This window comes from Sciurus carolinensis, chromosome 11 (genome assembly GCF_902686445.1).
Source record: "Sciurus carolinensis chromosome 11, mSciCar1.2, whole genome shotgun sequence".
Classification (NCBI taxonomy): domain Eukaryota; kingdom Metazoa; phylum Chordata; class Mammalia; order Rodentia; family Sciuridae; genus Sciurus; species Sciurus carolinensis.
The window spans coordinates 27380967-27397759 of NC_062223.1; the positions used below are offsets into that span (position 1 = coordinate 27380967).

Sequence of the window (16793 nt, forward strand, 5' to 3'; positions counted from 1 at the left end):
TGTAGTTCCCATTAGGATTTACTCTTGGTGTTACATGGACTGGGAAAAATGTGTAATGGCACAGTCCCTTCTTATAGTACCATGTAGCACAGTTGCACTGAACTAAAAGTCTTCTGTGCCTCATCTCTTCATCTCTCCCTCCAACCAGTGACAATTGCTGGTCTTCTTACTTTCTCCAGTTTTTCCATTTCTACACTGTTGAGTAGTTGGAAACATAATATGTAGGCTTTTCAGACTGGTGCTCTCACTTGGTAATGTATATTTTTAACTTTCATTTATTTCTTTTCATGACTCAGTAGCTCAATTTATTTTTGGTAATGAAAAAAATTCATTGTTCTGAATGTACCATTTTATTTACTCATTCACCTACTGAAAGGAATCCTAGTTTCTTGTAAGTTTTAGCAATCACGAAAGAGCTGTTATAAACACTTCTGTACATATGTGGGCATAATTTTTCGGCTCATTTGGGTAATCACCGTGGAGCCCAGTTGTTTGGTTTTATGATAGACATATGTTTAGCTTTATAAGAAACAAACTGTCTCCCAAACTCACAGACATATGTATCTATTCTGTGGTCTACTCTCTATTCTTTTATATTTCAACTGTCTTCATTATATAACTTTCTATTGTAGTCTTGAAGTTAGGTAGTGCTAGTGATCTAAATTTGTTTATTAATTCTAGAATTTTTCTGGTGAAATTTTTAAGATCTTTTGTTACGCATTCAGTCTTTGCCTTGCCATGTAAACTTTACAGTTTGTCAGTATCCTGAAATCACTTTACAAGAGTTTGATTACAGTTGCATTGGATAAAAAGATCGAACTGTGAAGACTGGACATTGTTGAGTGTTTCTGTCCTTGAACGGAAACTTATCTTCATGAATGTAGTTCTTTGATTTATTCATCAGCACTTTGTAGTTTTTCTTGTCTAAATCTTGTAGCTATTTGTTCTGTGTACACATAAACATATTATTCTGCAGGGCTAAAATAAACAATATTGTTTTTAACTTTGAATTCCACTTGTTCATTTTTGGTATATATAAAAAGTGAGTGACTTTTGGACATTAAATATGCATCCTGCAGCTTTGTTGTAATCATTTTTTAGCTCCAGATTTTCGTAGATTTTTCTTAGGTTTTCTGCATAGTCATATCATCAGCAAAGACAGTTTTATTTCTTCCTATCAACATATCTTCATTTTTTCTTACCTCCACCCCCCATGGATCAGCATCTGCTTATCAGAGAAAACATCCGGCCTTTGGTTTGGGGGGATTAGCTTATTTCACTTCGCATGATATTCTCTAGTTCCATCCATTTACCTGCAAATGCCATAGTTTCATTCTTCTTTAAGGCTGAGTAATATTCCATTGTGTATATGTAGCACATTTTCTTTGTACATTCATTTGGTGAAGGGTATCTACACTGGTTCCATAGTTTAGCTATTGTGCATTGAGCTCCTATAAACATTGACGTGACTGTGTCACTATAGTATGCTGATTTAAGTCCTTTGGGTATAAACCAAAAAGTGTTCTAGTGTCTAAGTCTTTGATGACACTTTGAATTGATTTTTGTGCAAGGTAAGAGTTAGAGGTTTAATTTCATTTTGTTACAAATGGATTTCCAGTTTTTACAGCACCATTTGTTGAATGGGCTAACTTTTCTCCCATGCATGTTTTTGGTGCTTTTGTCTAGTATGAGATAACTGTATTTATGTGGGTTTGTCTCTGTGAATTTTATTCTGTACCCATTAGTCTACATGTCTATTTTGGTGCGATATCATACCATTTTTATTACTATTGCTCTGTAGTATAGTTTAAGTTTTTGTATTATGATGCCTCCTGCTTCACTCTTCTTGCAACGGATTGCTTTGGCTACTCTTGGTCTCTTATTTTTCCAAATAAATTTCATGGGTGCTTTTACAATTTCTATGAAGAATGTCATTGGGATTTTAATAAGAATTGCATTAAATCTGTACAGTTCTTTTGGTAGTATGGCCATTTTGACAATGTTAATTCTGCCTATCCAAGAGCATGGGCGATCTTTCCATCTTCTAAGATCTTGTTCAATTTCTTTCGTTAGTGTTCTATAGTTTTCATTGTAGAGGTCTTTCACCTCTTTCATTAGATTGATTCCCCAAGTATTTTTTTTTAAGCTATTGTAAATGGGGTAGTTTTCCTCATTTCTCTTGCAGTGGATTTATCACTTATGTATAGAAAAGTATTTGATTTATGGGTATTGATTTTATATCCTGCTACTTTGCTGAATTTGTTTATTAATTCTAGAATTTTTCTGGTGAAATTTTCAAGATCTTCTAAATATAGAATTGTGTCATTAACAAATAGTGATAGTTTTTCTTTTCCTATTTATATCCCTTTAATTTCTTTGGTTTGTCTAATTGCTCTGGCTAGAGTTTCAAGGACTATGTTGAATAGAAATGGTGGAAGAGGGCATCCCTGTCTTGTTCCAGTTTTAAAGGGAAAACTTTCAATTTTATCCATTTAGAATGATGTTGGCCTTGGGCTTAGCATAGATAGCCTTTATGATGTTGAGGTATATTTCTACTATCCCTATTTTATCTAGTGTTTTGAGCATGAAGGGGTTTTGCATTGTGTAAAAATGCTTTTTCTGCCTCTTTGAGATAATCATATGATTCTTGTCTTTAAGTCTACTGACGTGATGCATTATGTTTTTTGATTTCCATGTGTTGAACTAACCTTGCATTCCAGGGATGAAACCCACTTGATTGTGGTGCACTATCTTTTTAATATGTTTTTGTATGCAATTTGCCAGAAGTTTATTGAGAATCTTTATATTTATGTTCATCAGGAATATTGGTCTGAAGATTTCTTTCCTTGATGTGTCTTCATCTGGTTTTGGTATTAGGGTGATACTAACCTCATAGAATGAGTTTAGAAGGGTTCCCTTCTTTTCTAATTCATGGAATGATTTCAGGAGTACGGGTGTTAATTCTTCTTTTAAGGTCTTGTAGGACTCAGTGAGAATCTATCTGTCCTGGGCTTTTCTTGGTTGGTAGGCTTTAGGCTTTTCTTGGTTGGTTGCTTTAAATTGATCTGTTGAAATTGTGTGTGTCCTCATGATCCAGTTTGGGTAGATCATATGTCTCTAGATATTTGTCAATGTCTTTGAGATTTTCTATTTTATTTGAGTATAAATTTTCAAAAACATTTCTAATTATCTTCTGTATTTCAGTAGTGTCCATGGTGATATCTTCTTTTTCAAAATGAAGTTTAGTAATTTGGGTTTTCTCTCTCTTTCTTTTTGTTAGTGTAGCTAAGGGTTTATTAATTTTATTAATTTTTGCAAAGAACCAGCTTTTCATCTTTGTCAATTTTTTGAATTGTTTCTTTTGTTTCAATTTCACTGATTTCAGCTCTTATTTTTAATTGTTTCCTGTCTTCCACTGCTTTTGGTATTGTTTTGTTCTTCTTTTTTTAGGGCTTTGAGATGTAATGTTAGGTCATTTATTGGTTGACTTTTTATCCTTTTAATGTATGAGTTCAACGCAATGAACTTCCCAGTTAGCACTGCCTTCATAGTGTCCCAGAGATTTTGATATGTTGTATCAGTGTTCTCATTTACCTCTAAGTATTTTTAAATTTTTTCCCTGATTTTTTCTGTTATTCATTTGTCATTCAGTAGCATGCTATTTAGTCTCCAGGTGTTGGAGTAGATTCTATGTTTTATTTTATCTTTGATTTCTAGTTTCACTCCATTATGATCTGATAGAATGCAGGGTAGTACTTCTATTTTTTGTATTTGCTAAGAGTTGCTTTGTGGCATAACATGTGGTCTATTTTAGAGAAAGATCCATGTACTGCTGAGAAGAAAGTGTATTCACTCAATGAAAGATGAAATATTCTATACATGTCTGTTAAGTTGAAATCATTGATTGTGTTACTTAGTTCTATAGTTTCTTTGTTTAGTTTTTGTTTGGAAGATCTATCCAGTGGTGAGAGAGATATGTTAAAGTCAACCAGTATTATTGTTTTGTGGTCTATCTGATTTTTGAAATTGACAAGGGTTTCTTTGGTGTACCTAGATGCCCCATTGTTATGTCTTGTTGATGTATGATTCCCTCAAGTAGTATGGAATGTCCTTTCTTATCTCTTCTAACTTTGGTTGGAAGTCCACCTTGTGTGATGTCAAGATGGAAACTCCTGCTTGTTTACACAGTCCATGTGAGTGATGTGTTATTTCCCAACCTTTCAGTCTGTGGATGTCTTTTCCTAGGAGGTGAGTCTGTTAAAGACAGCATATTGTTGGGTCTTTTCTTTTAATCTAATCTGCCAGTCTATGTCTATTGATTGATAAGTTTAGGCCATTTACATTCAATGCTATTATTAAGATATGGTTTTTATTCCTGGTCCTTTTGGTTTATTTTTGGTTTTTAACTTGACTTAGTTTCTCCTTTGATTGATTTTTCCTTTAGTGTAGTCCTTCCCTTTGCTGGTTTTCATTGTTTTGTTTTTTTTCATTTCCTCTTCATGGAATATTTTGCTCAGCTTTTCTTAAGTGCAGGCTTTCTAGTTGTGAATTCTTTTAAGTTTTATTTATCATGGAAGGTTTTTATTTCATCTTCAAAGTTGAAGCTTAATATTGCTGGATATAAAATTCTCAGTTGGCATCCATTTTCTTTCAGTGCTTGATCTATGTTATTCCAGGACCACCTGGCCTGGAGGGTCTGGATTGAGAAATCAGCAGAAATTCAAATTGGTTTTCCACTGTATGTAATTTGATTTTTTTCTCTCACAATCTTTAAAATTCTATCCATATTCTGTATGTTAGTCATTCTCATTATAATGTGCCTTGGTGTGTGTCTGCTGTAATTGTGTACTTTTGGGGTGCTGTAAGCCTCTTGTAGTTGATTTTCCATTCCATTCTTTACATTTGGGAAATTTTCTGACATTATGACTTTGAAAAGATTGTGCATTCCTTTGGTTTGTATCTCCATGCCTTCATCTATTTCAATAAATCTTAAATTTGCTCTTTCCATGTTATCCCATATTTCTCAGAAGTTCTGTTCATGGTTTCTTACCATGTGGCGTTCCATCTTCCCTGTGGCGTTGACTTTATTTTCAGGAGTATATATGTATATATTTTATCATTTTTTATATAGCTTTTAATTTTTTACAGACTGCATTTTGATTCATTATACACAAATGGGGTACATCATTTCGTTTCTATGGTTGTACACAATGTAGATTCATACCATTTGTGTAATCATACATGTACATAGGGTAATGATGTCTGTCTCATTCCACACTTTTCCATATGCCCCTCCCTCTCATTTCCTTCTACGTAATATAAAGTTCCCTCATTCTTCTCTCACTCCCCACCTCCCCACCCCCATTACATATCATTCTCCACTTATCAGGGAAAACATTCAGCCTTTGGTTTTGTTGGCTTGGCTTATTTCACTTAACATGATATTCTCCAATTCCTTCCATTTATTTGCAAATGCCATAATATTATTCTTCTTTATGGCTGAATAATATTCCATTGTGTATATATACCAGAGTTTCTTTATCCATTCACCTGTTGAAGGGCATCTAGGTTGCTTCCACAATCTAGCTATTGTGAACTGAGCTGCTATAAACATTGATGTGGCTGTGTTACTGTAGTTTGCTGATTTTAGGTCCTTTGGGTATAAACCGAGGAGTGGGATAACTGGGTCAAAAGGTGGGTCCATTCCAAGTTTTCTGAGGATTCTCCATACTGCTTTCCAGAGTGGCTGCACCAATTTGCAACTCCACCAGCAATGTAAAAGTGTGCCTTTTTCCCACACCCATGCCAACATCTCTTATTGTTTGTGTTCTTGATAATAACCATTCTAATTGGAGTAAGATGAAATCTTAGAGTTGTTTTAATTTGCATTTTTCTAATTACTAGAGATATTGAACACTTTTTCATATATTTATTAATTGCCTGTGTGTCTTATTCTGTAAAGTGTCTGTCCAGTTCCTTGGCCCATTTATTGATTGGGTTCTTTGTATTTTTGGTACCAAGTTTTGTAAGTTCTTTATAAATTTTGGAGATAAGTGCTGTATCTTAAGTGCATGTGGAAAAGATTTTCTCCCACTCTGTACTCTCTCTCTTCACGATGTTGATTGTATCCTTTTCTGAGAAAAAGCTTTTTGGTTTGAGTCCATCCCATTTGTTGATTCTTGCTTTGATTTCTTGTGCTTTGGGAGTCTTGTTGAGGAAGTCTGGTTCTAAGCCAACATGATAAAAATTTGGGCCTACTTTGTCTTCTATTGGGTGCAGGGTCTCCGGTCTAATTCCTATGTTTTGATCCATTTTGAGTTGAGTTTTGTGCAGGGTGAGAGATAGAGGTTTAATTTCATTTTACTGCATATGGATTTCCAGTTTTGCCAGCACCATTTGTTGAACAGGCTATCTTTTCTCCATTGTATGTTTTTAGCTCCTTTGTCTAGTATGAGGTGACTATATTTATGTGGTTTTTTTTCTCTGTGTCTTCTATTCTGCACCATTGGTCTATCTGTCTATTTTGGTGGATGTCTTTGATATTTTCTATTTTGTTGGAGTATAGATTTTCAAAGTAGCTTCTAATTATGTTATGTATTTCAATGGTGTCTGTGGTGATCTTTCCTTTTTCATCATGAATTCTAGTATTTTGAGTTTTCTCTCTCCTCTTTGTTAGTGTGACTAGGGGTCTATCAATTTTGTTTAGTTTATCAGAGAACCAACTTTTTGTTTTGTCAATTTCTTGAATTGTTTCTCTTGTTTCAATTTCATTGATTTCAGCTCTGATTTTCATTATTTCCTGTCTTCTACTATTTTTGGTGTTGATCTGGTCTTCCTTTTCTAGGGTTTTGAGATGTAATGTTAGGTCATTTAGTTGTTGACTTTTTATTTTTTTAACGTATGAGCTCAATACAATGTACTTTCCTATTAGTACTGCATTCCGAGTGTCCCAGAGATTTTGATATGTTGTGTCATTGTTCTCATTTACCACTAAGAATTTTTTTATTTCTTCCCTGATGTCTTCTGTTATCATTGCATCATTCAATAGTATATTATTTAGTCTCCAGGTATAAGAGTAGTTTTTGTTTGTTATTTTATTGTTCATTTCTAATTGCATTCCATTATGGTCTGATAGGATACAGGTTAGGATCTCTATTTTTTGTATTTACTAATGGCTTTTTTGTGGCATAGCATATAGTCTATTTTGGAGAAGGATCCATGAGCTGCTGAGAAGAAAGTATATTCGCTCGATGATGGATGAAATACTCTGTAAATGTCCATTAAGTATATATCATTGGTGTATTATTTAGTTCTGTAGTTTCTTTGTTCAGTTCTTGTTTGGAGGATCTATCCAGTGGTGAGAGTTGGGTGTTAAAATCCCCCACTATTAACGTGTTTTGGTCTATTTGATTCTTAATTTTGAGAAGGGTTTGTTTGATATACATAGATGCTCCATTGTTTGGGGCATAAATATTTAAAATTGTTATATCTTGCTGTTTTATGCTTCCCTTAAGCAGTATGAAATGTCCTTCTTTATCCCTTCTGACTAAATTAGATTTGAAGTCCACTTTATCTGATATGAGGATGGAGACTCCTACTTTTTTACTGGGTCCATGTGCATGGTATGTCTTTCCCCATCCTTTCACCTTTAGTCTGTGGATGACTTTTTCTATAAGCTGAGTCTCTTGAAGGCAGCACATTGTTGAGTCTTTCTTTTTAATCCAATCTGCCAGTCTATGTCTTTTGACTATTGAATTTAGGACATTGACATTCAGGGTTATTATTGAGATATGATTTATATTCCTGGTGGACATCTGGTGGAAGGCAATGGTTAGGTGAGAGGCAGGTAATGGGCAGGCAGGGGACAGCAGTCAGCTTGTGATATGGGCTCAAAAGTTTAGTGATATGCTGGCAGACAGCAGGAGATTGCGGCAGGCAAATGGGGGGTAAACAGCAGTCGTTGGAGGGCAGTGCTGCCTCACAGAGAAACAGTATTTACTTTGGTTGAATCCCAAGTCATGGAAAGACAACGAATGCCATCTTGGATCTCCCCTTAAATGATTTTTTCTATATCCGTAGATATAAGTATGTATTTTATCTTATGTATCCTTCAGACTGATGAATTACATTAATTGGCAGCTGGATATTGAACCAGCCTTGCATATCTGGGATGAATCTCAATTGGTCATGGTGTGTTACTCTTTTTATACACTTTTATTTGACTTGCTAATAATTTTTGAGAATTTTTATAACTCCAGCAACTGAAAGTCCTTAATCTCAGAAATGTAAATTCTTTAATAAGATAAATAATGCCTTTATGTTGGTTCTTGTCTGTGTCTTCAACTTCACTTTGTTCTGTCTTTTTCCTACCTTACTCCCTTTCAGGTAGTGACCTTTCAGCGTTTTGAACTTGCCTAGCCCTTTACAATGTTGGACCTTCCCACATGTAAAAGTACTTCCCATAGAAGCTACTAATGTCTCATCCTTTGAATTTCAGTTTAAATATCACCTTTAAAAGGGGCCTTTTATAATTTTACCTGGTTCACAGAGTATCTCACTTCTATTTTTCCTCACAATAACCTGTTGGCTTTCTTATTAATAGTGATCACAGATTACAATTACTTTTATAGATATTCCCATTTTTATTTTGTGACTTAATTACAAGATATAACGCCAATGCAGATAAGACTATGTTCCAATGTTTTCTGTTTTATTAACTATTGTGTCTCCACTTAATAGCACAGAGCTTGTAACAAATTAGATTTTATTAATCTAATTAGATATTAGATATTAAATATTTTTAAAATATTTATTAGATATTAAATATTTTTAAAACAGTGAACAAAAACAGATACTTAAGTAATTGATAAAACTAAAAAAAAATTTTTAAATGTATCTAATCTGACACTAACAGGTAGCAAAAAAATCGAGTGAGATGAAATAATTTTTCCCTGGCAAAGCAGGGAAATAATTGATAAATCCATCCTCTGTGCAGTAAATTAACAGGGTTGATATTTTAAACTTGACTGCCAATTGTCCCATAATGTTTCTGAAAATAATTTTCCTGGATGTATCACCTCGACCTTAGTTATGTGATCAATCTAATGATATCTTTATATATAGGTGTTCTTTTGAAAATTTGTGGAAAATCCCAGTGAAAGCAATTAAGTACAAATCAGTCTTGGACACACTCCAGTTGCAGGACTCCATGATTAATGTGCTTTCATGGTATAAAATTTTCAGTAATCTTTGCCCCTGTTAAGTAGAAGATGCTGTCCTCTCAGTAGCTGATATAATTATTTCAGAAGATGTTTTCGTTATGCTTAAAGCATGATCTGAAAATGGCACAAGAATGTCCTCTTCAATTCTCAAATAAGTATCTGGTCATACCAACACAAAAGAGAAGATGGGATAAATGGCTAAATGGTAGTTATTTCTAGCAATCCTGTAAAAGTTACTAGAACTTAGAAAACTATCCATGTTAAAAAAGACTAGTTGTTGTCTTCTTAGGGCTACATACAATTTGTTTGCATTTTTGATAAATTATTCTAATAAGGAAAGTTTTAATTTTTGATTGCACCATGGAATTCTTTTGAAATAGGTTTACAATGTAAGTAATGGTTTCTGCAATATGTATAAATCTAGAGAAAATGAACAGACATAGCTGTATGACTTCAAATATATTCTCAAGGAATATGCAGGATTTTTTTTTTTTTTTCTAGATGGGACGGGGATTTCCCTCTATTTATGAGTAAGGCAAGAAAGTTCTTCAAACTGTAAATAATCTTTCAAAGATAATACTTTACAATTGGTAGCAGAAAACAGACTTTGCGATTATGAGATTTTTTTACTTGTGTTTGTAAGAATTAAATGTTAAAAAATCTGTAGGCAGAAAGTGGCTCATCAAGTTGTACATGAGAGTTGTCATGAATATATTTTAAAAATTGAAAACTTAAGTCAGTGACCATGTTACAACCTCAATAGTTATGTTTCCATCTGGAAAAGTAGAAGACTCAAGGTGAGAAGCTGATTTCTCAGTCAGCACCAAGATTTCTATCCTCTGATGACATGACCCCTGGAGTAGACCCTGAGCCTCGATGAGCTAGTGGACACTCTCTGATGGCCTGAAGTCCCCCTCATTCGATCTGCATGACACAGGTGAGTGCCCCTAAAATGCTTGTTGTTTGAATGAGTACATAAAACATTGAATATACTACAGAATTTGCACAATATTTACCATTATTTTAGAGATCGTGATATCTGCCTCTGCTCTCTGAAGTTAGCATCTACCAAAGAATCAATGGAACTAAGGAAATGTAAAATCCTTTTGGATATTTGAAGAGAAGAAAAAGACTTGAGCAGATAACCATGGAGACTTGCAAGAGATGAATTCGGGCAGTGACCTGGATTACAGTCATCTGTGGTTTGTAAGTCGAGGTAGGGAGAATAGACTTTGTTGAGCATGCGGAAGGAATCTCCAGTAGGGGTTTTGAGCAGAGGAGTGATATGATCTTAATAATATTTGAACAGATAATTTGGGATACCTCAGGAAAGTAATTTGTTGAAGGCTAAAATGAAACTAGATAGACCTCACAGGGGTCTACTGCAGTAGACAGTGGATAAAATGAGAATGACCAGATTTGTAAAATATTAATAAAGATTCAAGAGAACTTATTAAATATATAATTAAGTGACATGAAAGGACTAAAAGAGTGAAGAACACTATGAGAACTTGATCTGAGAAAGAACAGGGAAGAAAGTACCATTTTATTAGAGAAAAACTAAGAAGGAATAGATTTATCATAAAAAAACTTAAAAATTACTTGTACATACTAAAGGGGTATCTAATTGAAGATGTCCACTCATTAGTCTCAGATACTATTTGGAAAATTATGAGACAGATCATGTTGAAAATAGACAATTTCAACAATTATTCATTTCTAGGTTAAGAGAAGGAGGGTAATCCAAATAAAGACACTCACAGGAGGGTTAAATGACTTGGCAGGATATCTGAAACTGTGAGAGTAGAGGTCACACAGTGTGTCACATGAAACATTTATGTCTTATTTTGCACACACACACAGTAAGTGAGTGAATGAATAAAGATCAAGATTGAGATAGTTCTATTTTTTCACTGTTTTGTTGGTAAACTGCTTTTAAAATCCAAAGTCATCACCAATAAAATAATACATGGAACAGAGGAATAATGTAACTTACTTTGTCCTTTTGGGCCTCACACAGAATCCAAAGGAGCAGAAAGTTCTTTTTCTTATGTTCTTGCTCATCTACATCCTAACCATGGTGGGAAATCTGCTCATTATTATGACCATAACCTTCAGTAAGACCCTGGGCTCACCAATGTACTTCTTTCTTGCTAGCTTATCATTTATGGATGCCATTTATTCATCAGTTTCTCTCCCAAGTTGATTTCTGATTTGTTCTTTGGGGAAAATACCATATCCTTCAAGCTTTGCATGACTCAGCTCTTTACAGAACACTTTTTTGGTGGATCAGAGGTCTTTCTTCTGTTGGCAATGGCTTATGACCGCTATGTGGCCATCTGTAAGCCTTTGCATTATTAATTATTATGAGGCCATGGGTGTGTGTTGTGCTGCTGGTAGTGTCCTGGGTTGGAGGCTTTCTGCACTCTGTAATTCAACTAAGCACCATTTATGGGCTCCCATTCTGTGGCCCCAATGTCATTGATCATTTCATATGTGACATACCCCTTATTGCAACTCGTCTGTATTGACACCTATGTCATTGGCCTCTTGGTGATGGCCAATGGGGGACTCATCTGCACAACTGTGTTTCTGCTCTTACTCGTGTCTTATGTGGTTGTCTTGTACTCGCTGAAGAACCTGAGTCAGGAAGGGAGGCGGAAAGCTCTCTCCACCTGTGGCTCCCACATCACGGTGGTTGTCTTCTTCTTTGTTCCCTGTATTTTCATATATGTAAGACCAGCTAAGACTTTCCCCATTGATAAACCTTTGAGTGTGTTTTTCACAGTCATAACCCCCATGCTGAACCCCATCATCTACACTCTGAGAAACTCAGAGATGACAAATGCTATGAAGAAACTCTGGGGAGGAAAAGTCAAATAAGTGAGTTGCACCTGGAAAGCCTAATGCACATAGAACAGGGAGTATTTATATAGCATTACACTGATTTTTCCTCAACTTCTACACTTATTTTATTTCTTATTTTGTAATCCTCCTATTTTTAGATTCTCTCAAAGTGATTCTTTTTATTTTACTATTTAATGCTATATTATTTTAATTTAAGTTGCATTACACGTAGGATTTTCTGTGTACAAGTTTCAATTTTTAAAATATAAAAGGATAAGTGTAATAGATACTTATAAATGTTAAAAATGGAACCCAGGGGCCAGGGAGGTAGTTCAGTGGTAGAATGCTTGCCCAGCATTCATGGGGCCCCAGGTTCCATCCCCAGCAACACAAAAACAAACCAAAAACATAGTTCTCATGCAAATGATACAATGGTGGAATAAATCATCTTCCCATCTCTCAAGAGGTGTCCCAGTGCAACTCTGAGCTGCAGCCACTGAAATGTTCTTCTGAGAATCTTTAGATGAGACTCTTAGCTTACACAGATGTGTTGACATATAAGTACAAGTGGTTTCATTTCAATGCATGAAAGTTTGCATCCCCCTCAGCCTCTTGACCATCTTCCAATATAGTCCCCATAGATCTACCTCATTTCAGTTTTCCTTTTAATGTATAATAACCCCTTATAAAAATGTTATAAAATTAGTGTCCAGTCCTCTTCAAGTTGCTCCCAACCTTTTTCAACACCAAATAATTCTGCAATAAAGTAATTTTTATGTCTACGTTTGGGTTCTTTATGGTCAATAGTGCTCTATATTTCTTTCACAGATATCTAATATGATTCTTTAACGTTTAGTCCTTTGGAGTCTGTCTTTTATGTTAGTTCTGTAAATGAGACCTTGTCTTCTATTATATTTTCCAAGTATTGATGGTTGGAATATAAGACAATTACATTTTGTTTTGTTTTGTTCATTTGGAAGTAAGAATAGTACTCACAGTACATAGTTAGTTCACCCTATTTAGACTATAGTTCTGTATCTTTTGACAAGTGCATCAGCTGTATAAACCACAGTCAGTAGGCCTAGTGTTTGAGCACCCTAAAATATTACCCTGTGCAAATTTTAGTCACCTGTTCTCCTCCTTGAAGGTCCTGCAAAAGTCAACCCCAGCTCAATTCACAGTAGCCAAGCTATGGAACCAACCTAGGTGCCCTTCAACATATGAAAGAATAAAGCAAATGTGAAATGCACACACACACAAAATCTCTCTCTCTCTCTCTCTCTCTCTCTCTCTCTCTCTCTCTCTCTCACACACACACACACACACACACACACACTGGAATATTACTCAGTCACAAAGAATGAAATGATGGCATTTACCAGTAAATGGATGGATCTGAAGAATATTGTGCTGAATGAAATGAGCCAGTTCCAAAAACAAAGACCAAATGTTCTCTCTGATATGTGGATACTAACTCACAACAAGGGAGGGTAGGGAGGGGATGAATTGAAGTTCATTGTGTTAGATAAAATGGAATGAAGAGAAGGGAGGGTGAGGGGAATAGGAAGGACAGTAGAATTAATCAGATATAACTTTCCAATCCTTGTATTTGAATATACAGCCATGGTGACTCCACATCACGTACAACCACAAAAATAGGATAAGTTATACTCCAGGTATGTACAATATGTCAAAATACACTCTACTGTCATGTGTATCTAAAAAGAACAAGTATAAAAAGATAAGTGATTTCTGATATCTGATGTACAGCATGCTAGCTGTAGTAAACAATACTGCATTGTACAATTGAGATTTAAGGAGAATAGTGTTCTCACCACAAAAAAAATTGAAGCTTAACTGTGCGAGATGATGAGGTGAGGTAATCGTAGTGGTCATTTCATAATGTGTGTGTGTGTATATATGTGTGTGTATATATATATATATATAAAACATCATGTTATACACCCAAAACATGTATGATTCCTATTTATCAATTTTGGGGGACTGAATTAGAACAAGGTATATTCTATGCTTTTATAATTGTGTCAAAATGGAATCTGCTGTCATACATAATTGAAAAGAACCAATAAAAGATTAAAATATTTTTTAAAAAATCTATAGAATTGAAAAAGTTTTTAAAAAACACACAACACTAATGCAACTTACTAAAATATGGTTTCTACTGAACTTAAAGTACCATTTTTTTTGCAATTATTTTAAACTTTGAGGTCTAATCCAGTAGAGGTTTACAGTTAAATTATTTTGTTTACACTTTATTTATGTTGTCCATTTCTCTTTGTAGTTTTATCAACTTTCATAAAGAAAGGTAAACTTGGTGATTTGTTTTCAATCTTAAAAAATGTTTCTTTTTCTCTTTCTAGTTTTCCTGGTACATATTTAGCTGATTTTCATTATCTTCAGCTTCTCTCTCTTTCTAATTCTAACATTGCTAAAAAATCTCCTGTTGAAGCTTGGCTGCCAAATCCAGTATAATATGAAACAATGATAACAAAAGCTGAAATTTATCTCTTACTTTGTATTTATCAAGTTTTTAAATATATCAGGAATGGTATAATTTTTCAAAATATATTGTTATCAGTTATTTAGATGATTACACAATTTAACATTTATAGATATTGATGAGATAAATTATATAATAGAATACTGTGCATTCTATGCATTGGTTAATCTCTGCATTTGTTGAATAAATTTTGCTAGACCAATCGGTTATATTGTTTTCTTGTATTGTTGGAATCTGTTGGTACTTTTCAAAGGATTTCTTTGTTGATTTTTAAAAGTTAAAATAGTTTATTTTTGTATATGTGCAATATTATTTGAAATTTTATATCAATGTTATGCATAGAGCCTTATTCAATCATCCTTTTAAAAATGCACCACTAACAGTCATTCTTTTGTCACACTTAATGTTTACCTTCACACTTCGTTAACACTTTTGACTAGCTAGTATGCTATGTATTTTACTCTTAAAACTGTATTTCCTGTTTTCTCTTTAAAATATAAGCTTATTGCTAAATCCTCAGCACCTGACAGTGCTGGACAGAGTAAATTATAGAATTAATGCCTTATAGAAAAATTATTTTTACTGTTAAAATAATTTATTTTATTGCTGTTTAAGTAGCATTAGAATGATATTTTCACTGAAGGTTAGTGAGTAATAACCATGCCCAGTATCTACAAAAAAACTCACCATTTTCAGGACTTGATTTAGGTATGTTATGTGTGTTTCATAATTTAAACCTCCCAATGATGCACTGAGGTAGGTACTATATTATTAACCCTTTTTTGCAGCTGTACAGAGGTTCATGGAGGTTAAGAACCCTGCAAAAGTTCATGAGTGTGTGTGCCAAAAACTGAATCCCAGAAGTCTTGCCTGTGCTCAGATATGATAGATACTATTACCTGGTGATGATGACCAAGCCTTCAGACATATTTAAATAAGTTGAACAAATAGTATTCATTGATTCTTTTATTCTTTTTGCTGTGTTTGTAGTTCTATATTTTGTAGTTTTGTTAAAACATTTTAACATATTTTCAGATTCAGCAGTTGCAAGAATTCCTGTATACTCTTCACACAGTTTACCTAAATAGTCACATTTTTTCCTACATTTGGTTTCTGCTTTTTTCTCTCTCTTTCTGTGTATTTGTTCATATGAATATATCACATCGTTATGGATACATGCAAATACCATTTTCTTGTCTATCATTCTCTGTCCTATATTGTATGAATTTATTTATATTTTTCTGCAATATAAGAGTAAGTTAAAGGTAACTTGTAAGCATAACTCTTTAGCCCTAAAATTTCAAAGCATTTCCAAAATGCATTTTATTGTATTACCATACATAACAGTGATCAAAATCAAAAAATTAATATTGAAAATATAATATTGAAAATATTATGTAATCTACACAGTTCATCCTTTCTCTAATTTTCCCAATAATGTCCTCTTTTGTTTCAAAAGTGAATTCAAGTTCACACATTTCATTTTACTGTCATAAGTACAGCATGGATTGCTTTAATATGAAATTATTCTTAAATCTTTCTCTGTGTTTTCTGACATTGCCATTTCTGTAAAGTGCAAGTTAGTTATCTTGCAGAATGTCCAGTGTACTCCTATTTAGGTTTGTCTACCATTTCTTTATATTTTAAGTCCGTTTATGCCTTTGGCCAGGAGTATCTTGCAAGGGATCCTGACTTCTCAGCTATCTCAGGAGTCACTTGCTGCTTGCAGTGTTGCTTTTGATAATTTGGTTTTGATGGTTCTGTTTCCTTCATGGTTTTTTTCTTACCTTCCACAACATTTTTGAGGGGTACTTTTTGACATATGTTATCACTAGTAATCTGTCTTCCTCTTTGCTCTTTCTGATTTAAGGGACCCCTGTGAATACTCAACTGTTTTGGGCTGCTCTTTCAAAAGACTCGGTTTGATACAAAGAAAGATATCACTGCCTGATTCACATAGAAGTCATAATATGGCTAAGTTTGGCAAAAAGAAGCAAATTTATTGAGGCCAAGTGGTAACGGAGCTAATGGAGGTTAAATATGTCTCTCCAATTGGTTGGTAGTGACAACTTATAGGAAGGGAGATGGGAGGAGCGGCCTGGTGGTTGGGTGGAAGAAGGGGAAGAAATAAGGTTGGTCTGAGTAGGCCTAGATGACCATCTTGCCTCTTCAAAGGTCATGTGTTTCTTTTCTGGATAAGGGAC

At 34.2% G+C, this 16793-nt stretch overlaps 1 protein-coding gene across 1 annotated transcript; it reads left to right on the forward strand.

Annotated features, from left to right (window-relative positions):
- The first annotated feature begins 11298 nt into the window (after positions 1–11298).
- LOC124959326 (olfactory receptor 4A47-like) lies at positions 11299–12104 on the forward strand. Its single transcript, XM_047517854.1, is given in 4 exon segments — positions 11299–11410; positions 11413–11577; positions 11580–11721; positions 11723–12104. Coding segments are annotated over 4 exon segments (801 nt in total).
- Positions 12105–16793: the final 4689 nt, after the last annotated feature.